The sequence below is a fragment of the Nomia melanderi genome, chromosome 2 (assembly GCF_051020985.1).
Source record: "Nomia melanderi isolate GNS246 chromosome 2, iyNomMela1, whole genome shotgun sequence".
NCBI lineage: Eukaryota > Metazoa > Arthropoda > Insecta > Hymenoptera > Halictidae > Nomia > Nomia melanderi.
Window position 1 is genome coordinate 25978017 of NC_135000.1, and position 22525 is coordinate 26000541.

Sequence of the window (22525 nt, forward strand, 5' to 3'; positions counted from 1 at the left end):
CGTGAGATTTCACGTTCCCGGCTCGTAATTAGTTTCGGAGCTAGTGGCGAAAGCGATAATTACTGGTGAAGCGAATCTGCCGGAAAACTCTGTGTAATTTAATAACGGTTTTCGATGGAAATGTGCAGCGAAGGAATTCGATTTTTCGGCGGGGTCGCGCGGTACGCTCGCGAGCGTTCGCTAACGAATCGGACGGATCCCTTTGATCGCGCCGGAACGCGCTCCGCGCGGCCGCGAGCGATCGAAGCTCGAGTGATCCCGCTCGGAATTAATGGTACGATATCACGAGACCTCCATTCGTTGGTCGGCCCTGAAAAGAATCTTAATCGCTCGACGTCGCGTGGAAGCGGTGAAAGAATTCCCTGGAAGCAAGAAACGCGCAGAGTGCAGCCAAACGTTTTCTCTAAACAAAATTCGATAACCCAAAAAGTATAAGTGATTGAAAGAAAATGTTCCATATAGAAGTTTTGAGGTACAGATTTAAACATATGGTGATTATAATTACATTATAGGAATATTATGAAGTCTTTTAAATGGCGAAATTAGAATGTTAACCACGAACTTATATTTTCGAGTTATCCTCGCAGATGACGTTGAGATGTCTTCAGAGCACTGAGTTTTGTTATTTTTCTATATATACGTATTCAACAATGAACAAAAGGTAACAATATAAGTACATGGTGAACTAGAAATGTTTAACACAGTCTTTACCCGAACGTAATTCATTCATTCCCAGAATAAAAGTCATTTCCACAGCAGGAATAATTTAGCAGCAAATTGCTAACCTTTTCGTCCTGTGAATACTCGAATTTTTGTTCGTCCACCGACGATCGAACCGTGCGCGGCGAATTAGGTGAAACCGGTTGCGCCCTCGTCGCTTTCCAATCGTTGCTTTCCAATCGTTCCTTTCAATGGACGTTTCCTACGAATCGCGCGCCGAGCACAGACGTTCGTTAGCGTCGCGCCGAACTGCACGCGAAGCCGGCAACGGGTGAACGATAAAAACGACGTAATCGACAGCCCATCCCTCTCGTTTGTCACCGGGAACGAAGCAGTATCGGAATCATCCTCCGGAGGAATCCCGCATGCCGGCGTCGATCTTCGAGGGGGCCGCAGGCGCGGCGCGAGTGCTCGCTTTCATCCGTTATATTTTATGCAGCGACGCGGCGGCGACCCGACTCGTTTGCTTTTCCAGGGGAGAAAACCCTCACGCGAGGACAGGATTCGCCGCGGAACGGCGAAAGTGGCGCGGCGGACCACTTTTCGAGGATGAATTCGCTCGAATCCCCCGCATTTCGTTGTCTCCCCGAGTTTTCCATTTCGAGCTCGCTCGTATTTTGGTGTTACGCAAACCAACGGATGACTGTCCTCGCGCGGACCGCATGCATCGCGACTCGCCGCACACTTCCAAGCGATTCGGATGCATTTACGACGCCGGCTTTCCGCCGAATGTCCGCAAACTAGCTTTTTCGCCTTACTCTCCGAATCGACTGGTTGTTCGCGATAGATCGCTTGCTTTGTAATTTATGCTGTAAAATGGAATCCACACTTGAACCTCGATTTACGCGAAGATCCGCGTGGGTTCGTTTTACGCGAACGAAAATCGCGTAGTCTGTCGGTACAAGGAAGCAAAATATTGAAGAGGAAAGCTGGTGTAAGTTTTAGAAATACATATTTGTTTCGCGTAGCTTGACAAAGGGAATAATAATGACATTGTAGGAAAGAAAAGTATATTTTATTCGCTGTTGCTGAATTCGGATCGCTGAAATTGAGATGCGGTGTGAAAACTACCGCGTAAATAGTGTTCCAATTTACAGCGTGAAAGAAGTCCGCGTGAATCCAAGGGTCAGGTGTATTTAGGTTAACCTTAGAGGTTCATGGATTCGTTAACTTCACGCTCGGTGTCCGCGCGTTTCGAAGTTCGAGCGGGTTTCCGCTAGGGCCCGTTCCGGGATGCGGATAATACTCGCCTAAGTAAATATGTATGTAGGATAATGATACCTAATATGAAACAGCTGATTTGAAAAGCTCGCCGAAGGAGATACGCATTATCTCCGATGAAACTTGCGCCAAAACACGAAGATGTTTATGAATATTCATACGCTAATCAAAAACGATAATGATATCAAAATTTAAATGTTTTTAAATGTTTTGGCCTAGGTAATTTGTAAACACAGCTCATTTTTATCACGGGAAATGAATATTTATAGCATTAAAGAGGATAATTATATGAATTTTCCACCTGTTTGAACTTATATTATGTTAATTTCCCTCTTTTATACATTGGATACATGAATAACACATCGCGACCACTGCATTCTCCATAAACATAATGAGATACACTTTTTCCCATTATTATCATTTGACTAATTGCCACCGTAAAATAGAAGTGCAACATAATGATATGTGACGAAGAATGTACACTCAAATAAATTTGCAGCAAATTCTTTTTGATCCGACAAACACGTCCGATAGTAAATCATAAAAAAGTACAATATTCCGGTCTACGTCTATTAAGAAATTTAACTATTCAACTCGTCTTTCAGAGAACTCCTACCAAGCACAATAATGCTTCGCATTCAATGCTAAACCGTCTGAAAAGAACTATAACTACAACCTCTCCCATTATCTTTAATTGCACTCATACAATTAACGCGGTTAAAAACTTTGTTTTATAAAAACAAGAACCGTATTTGATGAATTGCAAATAATCCCACTTCAAGACTTACTAAACAACAAAAAGTAAACAGAATAAAAGGCAAGTTGCTAAGTGAAAAGTGGGAGATCTCCCAGTTCGGTTGGCTGTGTTAACACGACCGCGTCCCACCACTAACAAACTGTTTCCTACGGTAACCGACGCATCGAGCTATTTATTTCCGCAAATATTCTGCTCCATGTTAGACGCCATCTTACGTATACCCGCACTCCGGTGTCGTTTAACAATCGTAAAGTGAAGAGAACAACGGGAAACAGAGGACTTCACGCGAGGCCGGATCGGCTGTCAGAGGTCCCTCGTTAAAACGACGATAACGCGTTCCCTCGTCGAACGTACGGGGAGCTCTCACCGTTTCGGCGAAGAAAGCGGCGGGTGATCGATCGATTTGGAAGACGTGCCCGCGCGTATCGGCGGCCGGATATTCGATTCCCAGAGAGGCCGCGATAAAATCGCGAGGGTTGCGTAATAGTTGGTCTGCGGTCGGAAGTAGGATTCGGACGGACATGAAAGCGGCCACCGTCCGCGGGGGGCGGGGAGCTCGTTTCGAATCGAATAAACCAAGAATAGTCCATTTTCAGCGACGGCCGCCGCGTCGGGTCGCGCACACGCTCGCACACTCGACTGCGCGGACCAACGGCGTACGTGGTTGTCCGTGGTAGCCCCCGCTGGTCCGCGGTCCCTGGTATAAACAGTAGTTTGCGTCGTTTCGCCTCGGGTTTACCGTATACGTATCGCGCTTACGGTTTATGTAGATTTATATACGAAGTAATGCAGAAACACGCCCGCGGCGTGTACACTCGCGCGCGGAAAAATACGAGTCGCACGAGTAGAAATGCCCGGGGCTCGCGTTCGGCCGGGGATACTATAATTTTACGTATTTCACTTATTTCACTTATTTTATTCGTCTCACTTATTTTACGCGCGCTCACCGAGTTTAGGATGCGTCGCGGTGCGCGTCGTACTTTTCCGGGACCGCGCGATGGGAGAGATCGACGACGATACGATCGCGAAGAACGACCGATCGCGGGGGAATAACTAGTACCGGGATTAACGATGACACGCGCGCGAGCGACTAGATTGGAATTTCGTCGTGAAAAAGGAAACGGGGTTTAACTCTTTTTCGGAAAGCCGGGTTGAAAGCTGGGTCGAAAGCCAGCCGAGGCCGGTGTACAACGGCGCGGCAGGAACGCGAGCGAACCGGGAAAGCCCAGTTTCTCAACGTCGGGCAACAAATCTTGAGAATGGCTCGTAAGCGAGCATGGTGCTGGATGGCATTCCTATGCAACGGTTCGCCTACGAGCATCTACAGCTATTCGTATACGGTAGCTACCGGTAACCGTGCTCCCCGCGAATTCTATTCTATACGAACGAACGAATACACGGCCACGAAAGTCCATAGATCACCGTCGGCTCGCTCCGCCACGATTCGGCCCGCGCATACAAACTCCGGTGGCGTGTCGTTGCCTCCGCCGTTCTCTCTTTCGAATCGAACCATGTTTTCCGTGGCACGCCAACGGAAGGGGTCCTCGTCCGCGGCGAAACGGCTGCCAAGAAATACGTGGCCGACGTTACTTTCGAACCTCGTCGCTGCCGCGATGAAATTCTAGGCGGCTTCGACTCCACGCGAGGAAGTTGGAACGATTGAAATTCTTCGATAATTAATAAGGCCGCAACGACGCGCCGCGCCGCGCCACGCCGCGTCGCGACGCGCGATCGGTCCGCGCAGTGGCAAGTGGTTCGAGTCGAAATTAGAGCGACGCGGCTGCCGGCGGCGCGGCGTGTGCTCGCCGTTGTATCGGTTCCGCAGGGCAAACGAACAGAGAAACGAAGGAGGTCGAATAAATGCGTCGTTCGAGTAGCACCGATGTAACCGCGGTGCACCGTACGCCAACCGGGCGGCGCACTTCCATTACGCGGTGCCGCAGCGTCTGTGCACGGTTGCCTGCCTCGCGAGCAAGATCCGCTTCCGAATTGCGCGCTCGTTGCTCGATTCGCGCCGGTAATTCGTTCGATATATTCCTGCCGGATACGTTTTTACGCTGGAATAATTTCCCGCTTCGACCCGTGTACCAGGCATTTAGCGGCATTTAATGGGATTTAGAATTGTTCGGGGCGTTCAAAAGGTATTCAGAGGCGCCGCGCGAGAGAATTTCCGAGCGATCCGCGGGAAAAATCTCGGGAACGAAGGCTGCGGTGTCGCGAGTCGCTCGCGTACGAGAATGGCCGAGCGGCGTTCGTTCCAGGAACGCGACCGCAGGACAGCTGGCACGGTGACCGGCGGAGATATCGGTGTTATTCGTGACGCGGCGGTGTCCCAGGGAATCGTGCAATTTCGCGTGTGCGCGTCGCAGGGCGGTTAAGCCAAGGCATTCGTCGCGTATTCCGCGAGGTCTATAGTCAGACTGTCTGCCCGTGTACGCTCGCAATCGATTACCCGGTTTATTTCGCGTGAGCCGCTGGGACCTCGGCGAACCTTGCAATTACTGCGGGAACAGACTCTCCCTCGTCTTGTCTCGTTTCGTCTCGCGTGGCGGGCGACTGACGTTGCTTGCCGCTACGCGTACCGGTGAAAAAGCGGCGGATATTCGACGCGAGAGACAACCGTGCGGGCGAACGATGTCGCGTCGCGAATGGATGACCCGAACGCGTTGCATGGATTTTGGGATTTTAAATCTGATAGGAGGAGCGGGGCACGCCGGGCACGGGTAAACCGTGATATCCGACGTGTCACGGAAACTGCAGCGTGGCCGCGGAACGTATTTCGCACGCGTATATTTCATTTCTGTTTCGTTTCGTATCGATCCGAGCCGAATCGGATCGAGGATAAGGTGCTTAGCGTCGCCGCTACCGCGCAGATGCGATTCGTAATGTTTCATAATCGGAAGGCGAGGCGAGGCGGCCGGAGGAGATGGTTAGGACGTAGCCGGGGAGCGAGCGATACTCGATTCGAGGGGTTAATTGGAATGCACCGCGACCCCGCGCGCAAAGAGAATAACTCGGGAACTTCCGTGGAAATTAGGCTGCTCGTTCGAGCCGAGTGCAAGGAGTTCCCCGCATCTTTTCCACGTAATATCCCCCTCGTCGGTTCGGGCACGACTTTCAACCGACGGAATTATCGGTCGACGGATCCGCCGTGCCGAGCAGACAGGCGACAACGAACGCCGCCTTTTCTTCGCTGAAACTTTCCACGGCGACGACATATCGAGACTCCTTCGCGTTTATACCGTAGAAACAAGATCGTTCCGTTTCACCTCTCGAACCGTTCACTTCGGGCCGAGGAAAAATAGAAATTTCGAAATGAAACGCGCGCCTCATGGCTGCCGAGCTTTTGAAACATTCATGACTTGTACAGGAATCGTTGGCTCGCACACGCGCCGCGCTCTCTACGCTAAGGATCGACCCATTTTTCCTTGCGACGAGAGAAACGTTACAGTGTTCTCCAAATTGGTACCCGAAAATCGGGACTGCGATTGAGCACTAATCGTGCAGCGGCGTTGACTCGAAGTTGAGATAAGATCCGAGCTCCTCTGTTTGTCCTCTGTGGAGAGGGACAGCGCGGAGACTCGAACTTTGGAACGATCAAAACAAACAGAGGAATGAGGCGGTATTAATGCAGTGTTGAACTTTTCTATTTCTCGCTTTCACCAATTGAATTGTAAGGTCTCCCGGATTACAACGAGACCAAACACGATGTGCTTCGGAACATGTTTGCTGATTTTATAAATTGCGACGACCCGTTTTCTTTCGGTAAATTGCGAGTTAACGCTAGAACGATCGAGAATTAATAGAATTGATATGTAATCCGTGAAATTGTAACAATAGATCATTTTCGGTTTCTTCAGACACTCATTATGATATTCAAGTGAAACATTCTCAAAGTCATTCCGAATATTTCATGCTTCTAAGACATTAACTGCGAAACAAAGAACTGAAACCAGTCGAAGTATGCCATGTTTAGTCTGGTTTTAATCAGAAGAATCTCAAGTGCGTTGGTAACAGTTCCACTCACAAAAGAACCCTTAAAAACAAGTTTTGTAATTGCATTAATATTGTCCCGTCTAAACACGTCGCGTCGCAGCTGCGTGACCGTCGGGCTTCGTTACTTTCCAAGGGAACTCGCTCCTCGTCTGCCGAGGATGACTGCCGAGCACTAATCCTGCAGATCATACCGGTGCTAATTACGAAAATACCGTTACAACGCCGGCCAGGCGCTGAAATATCCTTTGAAACTCTGCGGTTCGGTTAAGGCCCGAATCGAACATAAGTACCCGCGACCTGAATTACGCGTACCTCGTTATCTCCGTTTCCCAGCGACGGCGGGAATGATGAGCTCCGCGGAGAGCGGAATAATTTGTGCGCAACGCGCGTCGGGAATTTTACGGAATCCTCTTCGGCGTTTGATTAAATCACGAAAACAAACAAACAATAATGCGCGCGAAGCTTATAATCACGTCGGATCATCGATCATTGTTCGCGCGGCGGCTAATGAGAAAGCATAGTTCTAGTTTCCGGTTCGTTTAATTGTTACGGACGACCACGTCGGGACGGGAAACAAATAGCTGTCAAGCCGGACGGTGCATTTTGATGCCGCGCTGTATGTATTTTTTTTTTTTTTTTTCCGCTACGCACGCGAACGGACTTGCGAAAATCCGCAGACAACGCGTGCTCGGTGGCCGGAGCTCGGGGTGTACGTTTCCCGCTTTCAGTTTCCCATTTCCCGTTTCCCGGTCCCAGCTTCCCGTTTTCCATTTCGCGTTTTCCGCTGGCAGATGATGTCGCGGCACGATTCTCGCGAAACGTGCGCAGACTGATTAAGTCGGCTGTCGTTTCGCGCGTGTAATTTACTTAGCGGCTGGCACCGCCACCCGTTATTTTTCATAACGCTATTTACTCGGTAACCGGAAATCTGGGCTCCGTTGTCCGGCAACATCGTTCCGCGCGGCGTCCGCAGACGCGACACACGACGAATTTCCACAGCCACCCGCGAATCCGTTTCCCCGTGCGAACGTCGTCGGTTCATTAGACTCTTCGCTTTCGAGTCTGCCGCGTGCCGCGAAGATGTTCTAACCTGTTTTGCGCGGAACGACGGTGCTCGTAACGGGGAACAACGAAGCACTCCGACCGCGATGGAGCGGTTTCCATCGAAATCACCGTACCGAACTTCGCTGTTTGCAATTTGAGTTGTGGCAGCCTTTCGAATTTCGCGTTACTTAGTCGGGAACGCGAGGTTCCTCGGGTTAACCTTTCGAGTGCTGAATGCTCTCAGCGGGAACACGTACACAGGATCTTCTTTTGACCGTTCGAAGATCGATGCATTATGTTCGTTCGAACGATCGGTTGCGATCATACTCTAATTCCGATTCCTTGGTTTCACCAAATTCGAAAATGCTGAAACGCGTGTATTAACGCTAGATTTACGGATATTTATTGTATACTACATTCTATCGTTCCTAGAACACTTTATATAGGTCACTGGAATTAGTGTGTCAAGGATAGAGAATTATAATATGTATTCGCAAAGTTGCATCAACCACATTAACTGAAATTGTTACGGAATAATGCTTCAGACATTCAATATCCGTCGAATCCCCGTAGATCCAGCGTTAATCGCGATAATTGCCATCGCGGCGCACGTCAGATTCCAAAGATCGAGAGCGTGTACGCGTCTATAACGCATTAACGAACTTATCCGTCAGAGGTTCACCGGCAACGAGTCCGTGCTTCTCTCTATCCGCACGAAACGAAAGCCGGACGTATTCGCGGTAAACTTCGGCACGGAAACCATGACGGACTCCCGGCGAACGTGATCCCTTAACGATTCGCGGGCAGATAGGGGATGATCCCGCGAATTTCTGATCATTTTCGACGGCGGTTTGCAGGATTCGGGATTTTCTTGACCGAAAGGCGGCCGATTCGGTCGGAAACGTTCGCTCTCTTGGTGTGTACTCGGCGAACCACGGCCAATTAGCCGGAAGCGCATTCGGACCATTAACTCGAAATGAATTCGCGTTTAGGGTTTGCTTCGGCGCGGACGGTCGATCGGTAAACCGATCAGCAAATTCGATTTCTGGGGCGGTCGACTGTGGATTATTAAACTTATCGATCGACGACTCGGCACGGCGGGGCGAGGCGTGGCGCGCCGTGGGAGAGTACGGATACGGCATGGATACGCGCGGCGCGGGGCATCTCTGCCGCCAAGTTGCTCGCAGCGAAGTTACGTCCCCCTCTGCAACAAATAACTTCGAGCCGCCCCTCGTTTCCCCGCCGCGCTCCTTTCCGTTCGTCGCACTTTATAAAAGCGAGAGACACTTTTCTGGCTGGTTCCATCGCCTCGTATCACGATATTTCGATCGGCATTGTTACCCGCCTCCCCGCCGAAATTGCGAACGGGTCCGCACCGATCGCGCATTGTTCGAGCATTGTTCGCGGCAAGATCGGCATCCGGTTTTCCGCCGCGCTCGTAATTGAATACGAATTCGACGTTAGCGCGTGTGTACCGGCCAGCGTTAGGGAACCGCGTTATATTCTCCCGGCAGCCGCGATAGAAGCCTTAGTTCGATCCGACGTACACGTATTGTGCCCGGCCCGTTTACCGATGTTGCCGACCGCGTACGTACCCACGTCGCGCGGACTTCCCGCGATCGGTATCGGCGAGCATTGCCTGCAACGGGAATTCGCCTGAAACGCGAGTCGATTCTCGGAAGAATCGGAACAAATTCGGCGAGAATTGGTTTGGAAACGGGGAACTTTTATGTAGGTTGATTTATTGTTGGCTGATACGTGTAGCGTTTTTATTTGATCTTATTCGTAACTGGGGAACTGAAGTATTTACGGAACGGAGGGATCATTCGATCCTTAAATGTCGTTTTTCTCATTCGAGGAAGGAATGTGTTCTAGATTATTTAAGGAATTGAAAATAACTTGGGATACAGGCTATTTCTTCGAATTGTTATATTACTTTTTTGGAATCTATTCGAATCAGGTCTGTCTTGTCGGATGTATTTCAGTATTCATTACTATGATCGCCAACCGTAAATTTAGCCGCAGCTACCTACTTCTTAAGAGTGTTTTCATTCGAGACGACAGCTTACAAGCTTAATTCGGGAATGCCTCTTTAAAAATCTGAACATTGATGTTCATTGATCTTTCACAAATGCGTTCACTAATATTCAAACGGTACTAAGAATTTCTTTGAAGTCAAAGTAAAAGTTTACAAGTTACACGCTGCGAGAGAGTCGTCTTCAAAGATCTCCGCGTCTTGACTGTTCGCACGATCCGACTGTTGCGGTTAATAGAAAAAAACCACGTGAATTCCCCGTCGTTATTTACATTTTATTTGACGGTTTGCCAAAGAGGAGAGTAAGCTTCCGAGCAATATTGATTTCCGTTCGACTCGAGATTAATCGATCGCAACGTGCAACGTCTCGTCGAACGTAAATGTTTCGGTGATTTATACGTTGCAGATTTCTACGGCCCGTTCGGCGATCCGAAAGATAATTTAAGAGCTCGTCGTCCCGCTCGAGTGTACGTTCACTCGGGGCTCGGTAATCGAATCGTGTCGACGAAACTTTCCGTTGGTCCCCCGATCCTTTCGTTTCGTTCCGTACTCGAGAACCGCGTCATTCTCCGTATCTCGTGCAATTTTTCCAGAGATTCCGGGCAAATGGAGAAGGCATTGTCCGCACGGGCCGATAATGTCCGAGTCCGGATGCAACTTGGTTTCCGAGGGAATCACCGGGGAGAACGGGACTACGGTGGTCACCGGAAAATGCGTCTGCGGACCGCCGGTACCTTGGTGTCCGGACGAGCCACGACCTTACGTGTACCAGACGCCGTACGAGTGCAAGCTCAATTTGATCGCAAAAATGGGTTACGGTAAGTACACTCCGTCGTTCCTTCGATAACATTTATGTACTCGTTGCTTCGTGTCGATTCCGAAATCCGGCTGGACGAGCGCGGTTACCTTAGAAATGATCACGCGGAAAAAGCGGACGAGAAATGCGTACGGAAAAATACTCACTTGTACGAAAACGCACGGAGAAAGAGTGCGTACGGAAAGAATCAACGTAAAACGCGCACATAAACAGTACGTATGCAAATTGTACAATTGAAAGGTCTTTATTAAGTAAGTGAATCTCTTCTGGATGCACAGCAGTCGTTAATACCCCTAATAAATCACCGGAGAACTGTTATATTCACCCCTTTGCACTCGAGAGGTGACTCTCAGTCACCACTTGATTTGATTTGCAAAATTATAAAGTCTTACATATAATATTAAGCTTTGCGTGATGCATCAATATATGGAATATTGAGATAAAATAACTTCTTAATTTATATATGCTTCCTCGTTAATTAGTTTCAAAGAACATCGTCTCATCGAAGAATATTGAATATTTCCAGTGGAAACCTTTCGAGTGCAAAGGGTTAAGAAGAATTGCAAAACAATAAATACTTTCTTTAACAGTAAGTATTTTTCTGTAATAATTCAATGAATATGCGAAGCACCTCGACTTTGCTTTTGCTTTACAATTGTCCAATGCATATATGTACGACCTATGAACTGTGTGTTTTACATTGTACGCGTTTTCCCTGTCCGCTTTTTACTGATTACCCCTAGAAATCATTCGCGATCGTTCATTTACCGGTTTTCCATCATTACCGACGATTACCTCGCGAATGATACGCACTGTCCGTCCACGACTCGATAGGCTGAGGATCATAAATTTATAGCTACGCAGGTGTAATTGGTTAATTTATATCCCATCATCGATTCCAACTTGCTACTTGTCAATACAATTACTCGAAACAAAGTGAAAACTACAAAGAAACCATAAATATCGAGAGACCTCTCTTCTGTCGTCCGCCAGTCATCGAGTCGTCGACATACAGTATATAATACGCGAAAACAATGAGTTGTCCCTTACACAATCTCCTCGATTCCCCCGTCGCCGGGCCGCTCGTTCGTAAAATTACCCGCGGCATCCGATTAAAATGGCAGTCGCATATCGAAAATTCCATTGTGGACGCGAACATTCGAATGCGCCGAAAAAAATTGGCTTTTCCGCCGTTATTAGGAACCGAGCGAGGCGACTCGGCAAAAGAGAGCTCGGCATTGTTTTTAATAACGCGTGTCCATGATCGATCGGCGAACCGTTGTTATTTTCGCCTGTTATTATAGTTCTATGGAATATTCGAGGCACCGGGAACATTGGGAACGCTTGCAATTTTGCGCCGAATCAAATATTCTTCTCGAATTTTATTTAATTGGCCGATGCACGCGCCGGGGCGCGCACTCCCGCGGCACGGCGTCGGAACGGAAATGCGAATAATCGTTCGCCTAGGTGTAGTATAATATATGAAAGGGAAGCGGAGCTGAAATAACGGGACCGAGGTCCACCGTTAATGAAAAGAAAATATAAATAGTCGCTTTCGGAAGGAGGAACGCGCGCTAAGAAAAACGTCGACGGAGGAGACAGGCGAGGGCGGGCGATACTCGGAACGCGCGCGTTTCCTTCGGTCCTTCGTTTCGAAACAACTGGAACCAATGATCGCTTCTCCGTTGCCAAACACAAAAATCTCCGTGCCAACCGCAGCGTCGAGCCACTGGTAAACGAGAACCTTAACCCTTTGTTCGAAGTGCTCTCGGTTTCTCACTTTGAGGTTCGACGTTAGTTCATTCAATTACTTAATATGATGCTCTATTTATTCAAGAATATTTGGGACTCATTGAAATGTTACCTTTGAATGTTACAATTGCGATACTACAGATAAATATAGAATAATTGTTAAAAGGTAGAGGTTGCAATAAAATAGTCTGACTCGACATAGGACTGCCAAGGATTAAGAGACAGGAAATTCCATACAATCGATAAAAGAAGCACACGCCGAGGTAAACAATGCAGCAGAAACGATGGTCGTAACGGTTGATGCGACCTTAAACATCATTTAAGAACAAGAGATCGCTTCCCCCGCGGATCTACGTGATCGTCGATCCAGCGACGGGCCGCGATGAAAAATGCAGGGGCCGGAATGAATGCTTTCCTCCGAGGTTGTATCGATTATCGAATAAATTGGTAATAATTGCAGTCGTGCCCATGGCACGGTGCCGCGGAATCAATAGTTGGCCCCGTCTTTTCATCGAGTCCAACTTTCGCCGGTCTACGCTGGCGCAGCTGGCGTTCAGCGTGTAACGAAGTTGTTAGCGAGCGAGTAACAAAATTGGTTACCTCCAGCGGCGCGGAAAGTTCGATTCGATTCGATTCGATTCGCCGGAAGAACTTTAATCGTGTACGTACTTTAAGGGTGGGGACCAGACGGATTGTTCGTTCGCGGAGTTAAACGCGCGACTAAAATTTCGAAGTCCGCCGGCCGGAGGGACAAAAGAGCGTGGCGCCGCCGGTTGGCTCGGCAACTTTTAGCTCCGGCGTCTCGTCGCGACGTCTCGAATTTTTTTTCGGTGGCGCGAGCTCTCGCGACGCCTCGAGGGAATAGAGCGATCTCTTTATTTCCGGCCGACCGTTTCCTCGCGGATAAAGGGGAAAGAAAGAGCCGCGCGGAATAGGTGAACCGCTAACGAAATGAGTAGCCGTGTAGTCGGGGACGATTTTCCATTCGAATGGCCCCCCGTAACGCGTTCCGATAAATAATCTCGAACGAGCATCGACCGGTTCGGGAATATTTTCCGGTCTGGCCATTAATAGGTTCCGCGAAGCCCGGCCGGCCAACGAAGTTAATTTCCGCGGTTATTGCCAGAATTTAGTCAACGTTCTCGTGTCCCCCCATTATTACCTCTGGGTATTAATGCCTTTTGTAACGTACACTGCGGCCGCGCGCAACGGCTGCGCGAGTTCGACGGTTAGATCGACTTTATAACAACTTCAGTTTCAGTTGATATTAGTCTATTGCTTCGGTTTCGTTTCCTCCAGCAGTTCGCAGTCGGGTCGAGTTGCCGCGTTTCCACGTGGAAACCAACTTCGAAACTAATCGATGCGTGGATTGCCTAAACGGCCGTTTAACGAGACTCGCTCGCCGTCTCCGCGATTCGCGGGGAATCCGTGGTCTCCGCGGATCTCACCCTCGCGAGCCGGTCGAACAAACGAGTCGAACAAACGAGTCGACCGGGAGCGAAAGAATCTTCAGGATTGGTTTTCCAGATGGGAAGCGGCCGACTCCGTTCGAACGACCGGAAAGACCCTTGTCAGGGATCCCGAGATGTCTCGCACCCTTAGGAATTGCTTAGGCTCGTTTCCCCGCGTAACCACTCCTCTCACGTCTCGAGTCCAATCGTTGTTCGACCCGCCGATACGGCGAAACATCGTAACGGCCCGTTATCTTCGCTCGGTTACCGCCTACCAATTTTTTCGGTCAGATCTCCCTGAAGTTAAAAGGTCTGATCCGAGCCGACGTGCCAAACCTAACAATTCCCCTCGTCCCGATACGTTTGCTCTCTCCGCGCGGATGGTCGGGCTTCTTTTTCAATCGTTGATCCCGCTTTCAGTAATCGCGGAGGTAGGAAGGTATTACCGCAAGATTACCGTCTATCCTCGGCATACCTTCCTCGGTACACTCGAGTAACCAATAACTCGATAATTGGGTCATTACACGAACGTTTCATCGATCGCGAGATCCAGTTCGGTTAATCCCTTTCGGGGGGCTTATCGGGCGGAAAGAGGAGCCGAGCGGCGACTCGCGGACTTTTCTCTCTTCGGTTCCGATTTACATTTCCGCGCGGGGAACCGGCGCGGCGTTGGACGTTTGTAATCGCGCCGAGTGCATATTCGCCGCGTGGGTAAGCGCGTATACGCGCGGTGTATATCAGCGGTTTATCCGATCCCTCGGCCAACCCGATACAGCATCATCGGGCGGCGACGTAAGACGCGGGACGGACGGACGAGTCGATTAGAGGGAAGAGCAGTTACGTGTTCGCAAATATTAATGGCAAATACCGCGACGGTTGCCCGGGGAAGATTAGCTCGACTACTTCCGGATAGCTTTGCGTTTGTTTAGGATTCGCGTGGACGCTACGCAAAATTTACTCGCCACATTAGCCGCTCGGCAATCCATTCGAGTATTTGCGCGATAAACGTCTGCGAATGGATGATATATCGAGTTGTTTAAGTGCGGGTAAACTCGTAATCTATGATTCGTCCGCACGATTCCTCGGAGATAGCGTTCGCATATATACCGCTGCATGCGCATTCACTGGAGGTCACGCGTTAGCCAAGGCGATCGTGCCTTTAAAAGTGAAGAGGAGCAAGGGCACTCTTCCACTCGACGCTCGGCTGTCGGGCGGTATGGTCATTATTGGCGCGCGCCGAGGCTCGAGCCTCGTGAGTGGAAGAATCCCCTTGCTCCTCTTCACTGTTGAGCCGAAGGTCGACTTGGCTAACGCGAGACCACTGTACTTACTGCTGGATCACTCGATGGCTGAAGAATTCTGATCGATGCTCATTCTTTCTCGTCTAATTTTCTGTTGATTTTGTTTTGCAATTTCTATCTTTCGTTGCTAGATCTTTCGTACCGTTTCGCTAGATATCGAGTCATCTCTCAACTGTACTCACAGCCTTATACATAGCATCATGAGTCCATTCTCCTTGCTCCTCTTCACTTTTCAACCGAAGATCGACTTGGCTAACGTGAGACCACTGTACTTACTGCTAGATCACTCGATGGCTGAAGAATTCTGATCGATGTTCATTCTTTCTCGCCTAGCTTTCTTTTGATTTTATTTTTCAATTTCTGATATCTTTCATTGTTAGTTTACTGTTCGCTGATACGGTCACTCGTAACCAATCGAAAATATGGAATTGTAAATTGGAGAAACACCTCTCGTCGCTGTGCCATTTCGCTAGACATCGTGAGTGGAAGAATCCCCTTGCCTCAGTGACCTTTCAACTCGGTGGTCGCTGAAGCTAACGCGAGAGTTGCACTGTAGATACGCGAACTGTGTAGCGTGGCGCTGCAACGAAAACGTTCTCGATCCGAGGCTGAAAATAACTCGGACCATCAACTGCTCTAGATATACCGATTTCCGAACAGTTCTAGGTAATACGCTTTTCGAGCGATTCACCGTTAATTCGAGCCGCGAACTACTGTACTATTGGTTCAATGAGAATATCGCGTGCTTTCGGAGGGCGGACGTTTCAACACTTTGACTGCCACGTCATCCGAATGAATCGAATTCTCTAGGATATATGAAAATAAGGAAAACTGTAGAGACGTTATACAGAATTTTCATTTTTTAGTTTCTTCATTAACACTAGAACTACCGAGCAGTTGAATCGATTTTCTCAGATTTCCCTGTAGAAACTCAGAGTTCAATCGAGAGTTCAATTCATCTACAATTCAGTTTCCGTATTGGTAAACCAATTTCTTTAATAATTTCTCAAAGAAACATCTGTTACTGTTCTAGTAATCGCAAAAAGACGTCGGATATGGGTAATTCCGACTCGTTTAGTTTTAATGTTAACGTAACTAAGCTGATAATAGTGTAATGCAAGGATAGTCACTCCGAGTAATTAATTCTTCTTGATTTTCTTAGCCACAAAAGAATAACTCTACGGAAAGTCGGTTAATATTTCCATGACGCTTAACGTGTGAATTCTTTCGTACAGAGCGATAAGAGAGCTGTTTGAACTGCATGGGTTCGATGAGTGTTTGCTTGGCAGTCAAAGTATTAATCGCGGATCGACGGAACGCGTGGGAATCCGTCAGGATTGTTGCGATACCGTATCGGCCGACGATGAGATACGCGCATAAATACCCGACGCTGCATCGCTGTCTCGCGATCGACGTATCGCGCTCGCGGGGAACGAGGCGCGTCCAAGATCCTGAAAAATGATGATCGATCGGTTCGCCCCGAGCGTCTTCCGTGGAAGAACGAAAGCGGACGATAGCCGTGGCTGACGCTGATCAACTTCTGTTTCAGATGACCGCTTCAATTCCGGAGATACGGTGGCGGACGACGTCGAAGGTGAGTCATTTTGCTCGATCTCAAAAAGTTTCCGGGAACGGTTTCAATCAGGCGTGTTTAGCATTCATCGACGATCGGGTTCGAAAGATTCGAGTGAAATCGATCGGGGTCACCTTTCGTTTACGAACCACGGAGATACACTTTTCACGCCGTTCACGCGTTTACGGTGGAACCGAAGTATTCTTCGTATAATTTTTGTGATCGCTTGTATTCGTTGTTTCCTGCTGTTATTTCTGTTCGTCGGAATAGAGACAGAAATTGACAAAAGTGTAACGAACAGTTAACTGGAGATCTATCTGCAAACGAACACGGGTTTTTCAGCTCATTGACAGCGAGCAATCGAGTCGCGCCGGAAAAAGGAAAGACGACGTTTATTCGGGATACGTAAGCGTAAATCCTGCGTGTCGATTTCCATCCGTCCGTTTCCGGGCTGTAACGATTTTCAATATTTTCTGTACCACTGATTCCTCCGTAGGGCCGTGCTCGTTGCGTTTCGACGATGATAATACATCGGAATTTATTTCCGAACGTATCCCGTTTCGCTTTAGATCGTTACGCGCGGCCCTTCCTTTTTTTACCATTTCCACGTTTCTGCGGATCGATCGACGGTTATTAATATCGCCGATGGAAACGAGATATTTCTCATCCGCCGGTATTGTATCCAATTATATTTTTGATCGCCGATGAAATTTGTTCAATCGAACGGCCAAAGCCGCTCGCGCGCGATGACATTATTTTTCCATGCGCCCCGGAAGGAGGGGCGACCTTGTGTCAGGTTATTGTTCCTCCTTTTACTTCCGCGTCAACGTCGACGATTACGAGGTTGACAGTAACCGGACGAGGCGAGCTTGGAATCGGTGCTGAAACGATCGGTGGATCGCATTCGATTCAACCGGTTAACTGTGTTTGACCAGTATACACGGCATTGTAAAGCTTGACACGATACTAACCCTTTGGACGAATGTCGACATTTCGGCGAGTTGAAATGTTCATGTTAAGAAGACTGAATCGCGAACGAATGATTGAATTACTCAAACAACAAGAGGCAGCGCGAAGTTTCTTTTTTTTCTATTGATAATGCAATTGGTAGATAATTTAGTTTCGCCTGTTGAAGGTTTCGTACATTTCGAAGAATCTTCGTCCGGAAAGGGCTAATCCTTTCGGCGATGAATTCTTTATTTTTTCACATGAACATGTAATTCTTCTTTGTTTCGCTTTGATCTTTCATTAAAGTATACTCTACGTGCATTCGTCCTGCGTTCGACCAGTACACGCTCCATTTTTCGATTTTATTGCAGAATCATAGGTTTTTCTTAAATTCCACAGTTAACTGGTTAAAGGTGATCTGTATTCTTCTTGTGTTTCGAAATGAGTCGCGATCGGCATCGAACTAGATGTCTCGAAATATGTTGATCGATGATGGTCAAAGAAATTAACGAGGGACGGAAGACAGCTATATAATTCCCGTTACCGAGAACGAAGCAACGAGCGCGTTTTCTTCTCGGACGATTCAATAGGAAGAGCGTACCAGTTTCTTTGGTTTTCCGCTGGAAGATTAGAACGAACGCGCCAAGAGGGGAGTCGAGTCGAGTCGAGTCGAGTCGAGGCTGTGCATGAGCACGGAATCGAATTATTCGGAGAGGCGAAGGAAAGGTGTCGCGAGCGGGGGTCAACCAGGCGGCAGTTTGGATCCACCAGGCGTTAGCGACTAATTCGATTTAGTAGGAAAGGGTTGTTCACTTGTTGTGCGATTTCGCGGTATGTGTGTGTGGAACACACGTACAACTGTCGCATACTTCTAGGAATTCCACGTTTCTGGCAGGCGGTAACATTTAATAACCTTGGGAAAGAATTAGATCGAAGTTTGAGAGTTTAGGCTCGTCTTAAGAGAACACTTAGCTTTTGCTACCATCTAGGTAGGATACTGTAACGATTATAACAGAATTTCGCGGGATATATATGTATGTATTGGACATATGCAATTCTCGCATACTTCTAGCAATTCCACGCTTCTGTCAGACAATGACGTTGATTAATCCCGAGAAAGAACTAGATCGAAGTTTGAGGGTTTAGAACCACCTTCAAAGAGCACTTTTAGCTTCTGTTAGCATCCCGGTAGTATACCGTAACGTTTCCGACGACCATAGGAACGAAGGCCAAGGTAAAGCAGCGACTAAACGATTTCGCTCGGCTAGGTTCCAAAAGAGATTTCATTTGGCGTAGCGAGTCGACTCAGCCCCTCGTAAAACACCCGATAAGAACTTCCGTCTGCCGAGTAAGTACGTTGTCCCGTTACAACGCGGCGAAACAATCGTTGTTCCGCGTCGTCGTCCGCCGTCCATTCGACGGTCCATTCATCGGCGGAGTCGAGCGAGTCGCTCGTCCGAGTCCGATAAGAATTTCGTTCGCGCCTGCGGTATCGGATCGATCCAACGGAATTGGTTCGTCGGGTGTTCGGAGTCGAGGTCGCCCGGCTCGCAATCCGTTTCTCGTTAAATCTCGTATCCCGCTCTCGACGTACACGGCCGGTACGTGTATGCGCCTAATTGTTGGATTCCCGGTTTAAACGTCGCACCGATGAATTTCATCTCCGATTGAACACCGGGACCCGAAGGCCCCGTCCGGGCTGCTCGCGAATTAAAGAATTGTCTGTCTCTCGACGGGGCGGAACGGTAATTGGACGAAAAGGATTCGCCCCGGGTGGCACGATTCAGCCGAGTCGCTCGAATATCTCCCAATTTAGACGAAAGCGTTCCGTTTCTTGATCTCGCCGCGAGATAGAAAAAAGATACGGCGGCAGCACGCGTCGGCGTTCAACCTAATTCTCCTCGGAGAGAGAGAAGGAGTTTCCGACGGGAATCTCTGCGACTCGTTAGTACCGGTGGCACCGAAACACGCTCGGCGAATCGCCGGGAAATACAATTCCGGATCGGAGTCTTTTTCCAGTTTCGAGTTCTTAACAAACACGTGGACGTCCGCGGAACGTCTTCCACGTATTTACGGAGTTCCGGGATGCCTCGAGTTTCCGCAGTCGATAGTAGTTCGGTAGTTCCCTTACTTCTCGTTCGCGAACCAGGGGGTGGCTGCGCCTTGTTTAGAATCGTTTGCGCTCTGCCCTTTTCCAGCTACGCGCGGCAACCGGGGCTCCCGTGTAACGCGAACGTCACCAGCTGCGAGTTTCATTTTCGTCGAGACAACGGGGAAAAATGAAACGACCATTATACACACACGCACGCGTGTACGTTGCGCTTCTAAAATATACAGCGCAAATGTTAGGGCGCCTGCAGCTCGCCAATCTGAGTAAAAAAAACGCGGTAAACATTGGTACAAAATTCAATAGTTACCGAGGTAGAAATGGGTTTTGTTTTGAAAAGTGTATGAACAGGGAATGGGGACGCTGAATGTTCTCGAAAGATATCGGTGATACGATGCGTCGAACAGAAGCTACAGGGCGTGGATTATTATATATCACGGTGGAAGGTATTTGACCGTGATGTGACCTTCAGACGGATTTTCTTTTAAACGAGGCCTAGTTTTATCTCGGGAACTATTGAGATTTCGACCTATGTTTGTTGAAGCTTTTTATTCGATTTACTCGATTTTATGTATATATGAATTTCACTTATATTGTATATAACTTTGCGTTGAACAAAAGCTACAGGGTGTGAAATATTATATATCACGGTGGAAGATATTTGACCGTGACGTGACCTTCAGATGGATTCTCTTTTAAACAAAGCTTTTATCTCGGGGACTATTGAAATTTCGACCTATGTCTATTGGCGCTTTTTATTCGATTTACTCAATTTTATCTATATATAAATTTCATTTATATTGTATATAGAACTTTGCATTGAACAAAAGCTACAGGGTGTGAAATATTATATACCACGGTGGAAGATATTTGACCGTGATGTGACCTTCAGATGGATTTTCTTTTAAACAAAGCTTTTATCTCAGGAACTACTGAGATTTCGACCTATGTCTATTGGCGCTTTTTATTCGATTTACTCGATTTTATTTATATATTATTGTATATAGAAGAACGGTGGGTGGAACGTCGCGAACGCTGCCGCTTCCGCAAGTCAATTCCGGAACGAGTGAATTTCGTGTCGTTATAGAATACTCGATTGATCGTTCTTATTTCGTTACGAGGAACGATCGTCGCGAAATACAGCGGGGAATAAGGAAAGCTCGGACGCGTTAGAAAAGAACCGAGGCGATGCCTTTATCGACGCGAATGCGGGAAATATACACTTGGATTGTCGGATTCGCGTATTTCTGTTGCTCGGGGAAACGGTAATCCTCACGAGAACGGGATCCGCGTCAACGGTTGGCTCCGTTCACGAACCACGAGCATATTTGCGCCGATAAAATGAACAGATTGTCCCGAGTTCCATGACAACGACTCTTTTTATCGGTACAGTACACCGTAAGGCACAAAGGGGAGAGAAAAGACGGTTCCAGTTGGCTGCGGCGAAATAGAAGTCGCGCGAGCGAGAAGCGTCGCCTACGGAGCCGTTCACGCGACGGTACTTCCTACGCGTTCGCGATGAAAGGAACCGTCGAAAAAAATCAAAAGGGGAACGAACGGATATGAAGGCGAACGAAAGCCGGGAAAAAGTGGAACGCGGCCGCGGCTATCGATGAAAACAAAGTTTATATCCACCGGGAAGTTAAATGGAAGGCGGCTTTCTATTAAAAAATCGTTTGAGATTTAAGTGAATTTCGAAAGTTCGAAATCGCCCGGAAAGTCCGGGAACTGTCTTCGAGTCGCGCGGATCAGTTTACTCTTTCTCGACTGGATACATTCCTTACAGGACCGAGTTCCGTTAAAATTTCGCCTTTCGCGGCGATCCGGCGACGAAACTTTACTCGAACGCAAAGGGGAGTTCGATTAATGTCGTTAGTCGAATTGGAATTAGTCCGCTCTTCTTCCTTATCCGGACCGGTTTCCTTCTGTAATGAATTTTCGCCTTAGCCGCGGCTATTCCCGCGATATTTCCTCCCGAGCGCTCCGTCTTTCCGCCGGGACGAGCATCGGACAACCGCTGTTCGTCGATTATTATCAGCCCGGCGCGGAAACTTGGCACGGATGTATTCTGGAGAGTAATCGAAAAAGTGTATCGCCTTCCATCGGCCCCGGGGGAAATTCGAGTAGGTGTAGTACCCGATGAAACGACCGGTTGTTCGGGAAAGAGGAATCGGAAGCGCGCCGAGGAAAGTTTACTCGCCGCCTTTTAAAAAGTTAGTCCCCTGGACGCGGGGAGACCGTCTTATTCGCTAATAGCACCGAATGGAATTACGTGTAGGGGAGGGTAGGGGAATCCGCGTCAGCTGCCTCGAACCGTTGATCTTTCTTCCGAGACAATGCTCCTCGACGCTCGAGGGATTAACAACGACCGAACTATGCAACGATACAACCATGCAAAGTGTCGTGTAACAATGTCGCAACTGGATAGTGGCTGACTCTACGTCAAAGAGTAAGTCGAAAATGTAGAATGAAATATTTTCGACTTTGAACATTCGCCGAGTAACATTAACTCAAAAATGTCCAACGGATTTCGGAAGCTAGCGCCATGCATTACAACGCAACGAAACACCATTGACTATCTCAAAGAATAAGTTCGAAGTATACAATAAACTTGTTTCAAACTAACCTTTGTTTTCAAGAAGCTCAACTTAGTTGGTTAAAGGTTAGTTGGTTGAAGGTCAGTTTGAAACAAGTTTATTGTATACTTCGAACTTATTTTTTGAGATAGTCAATGGTGTTTCGTTGCGTTGTAATGCATGGCGCTAGCCTCCGAAGTCCGTTGGACATTTCCGAGTGGTTTTTG

General features: G+C 48.2%; 1 protein-coding gene across 3 annotated transcripts in view; it reads left to right on the forward strand.

The window, feature by feature from the left end:
- Window positions 1–22525, forward strand: part of cmpy (crimpy) — a 164655-nt gene that overhangs the window by 13999 nt on the left and 128131 nt on the right. For all 3 annotated transcript variants that reach the window (XM_076365272.1, XM_076365274.1, XM_076365273.1), the window contains exons 4-5: window positions 10367–10591; window positions 16644–16688. In XM_076365272.1, coding sequence (XP_076221387.1) covers window positions 10367–10591; window positions 16644–16688 — 270 coding nt within the window. The remainder of the gene's footprint in view (window positions 1–10366; window positions 10592–16643; window positions 16689–22525) is intronic.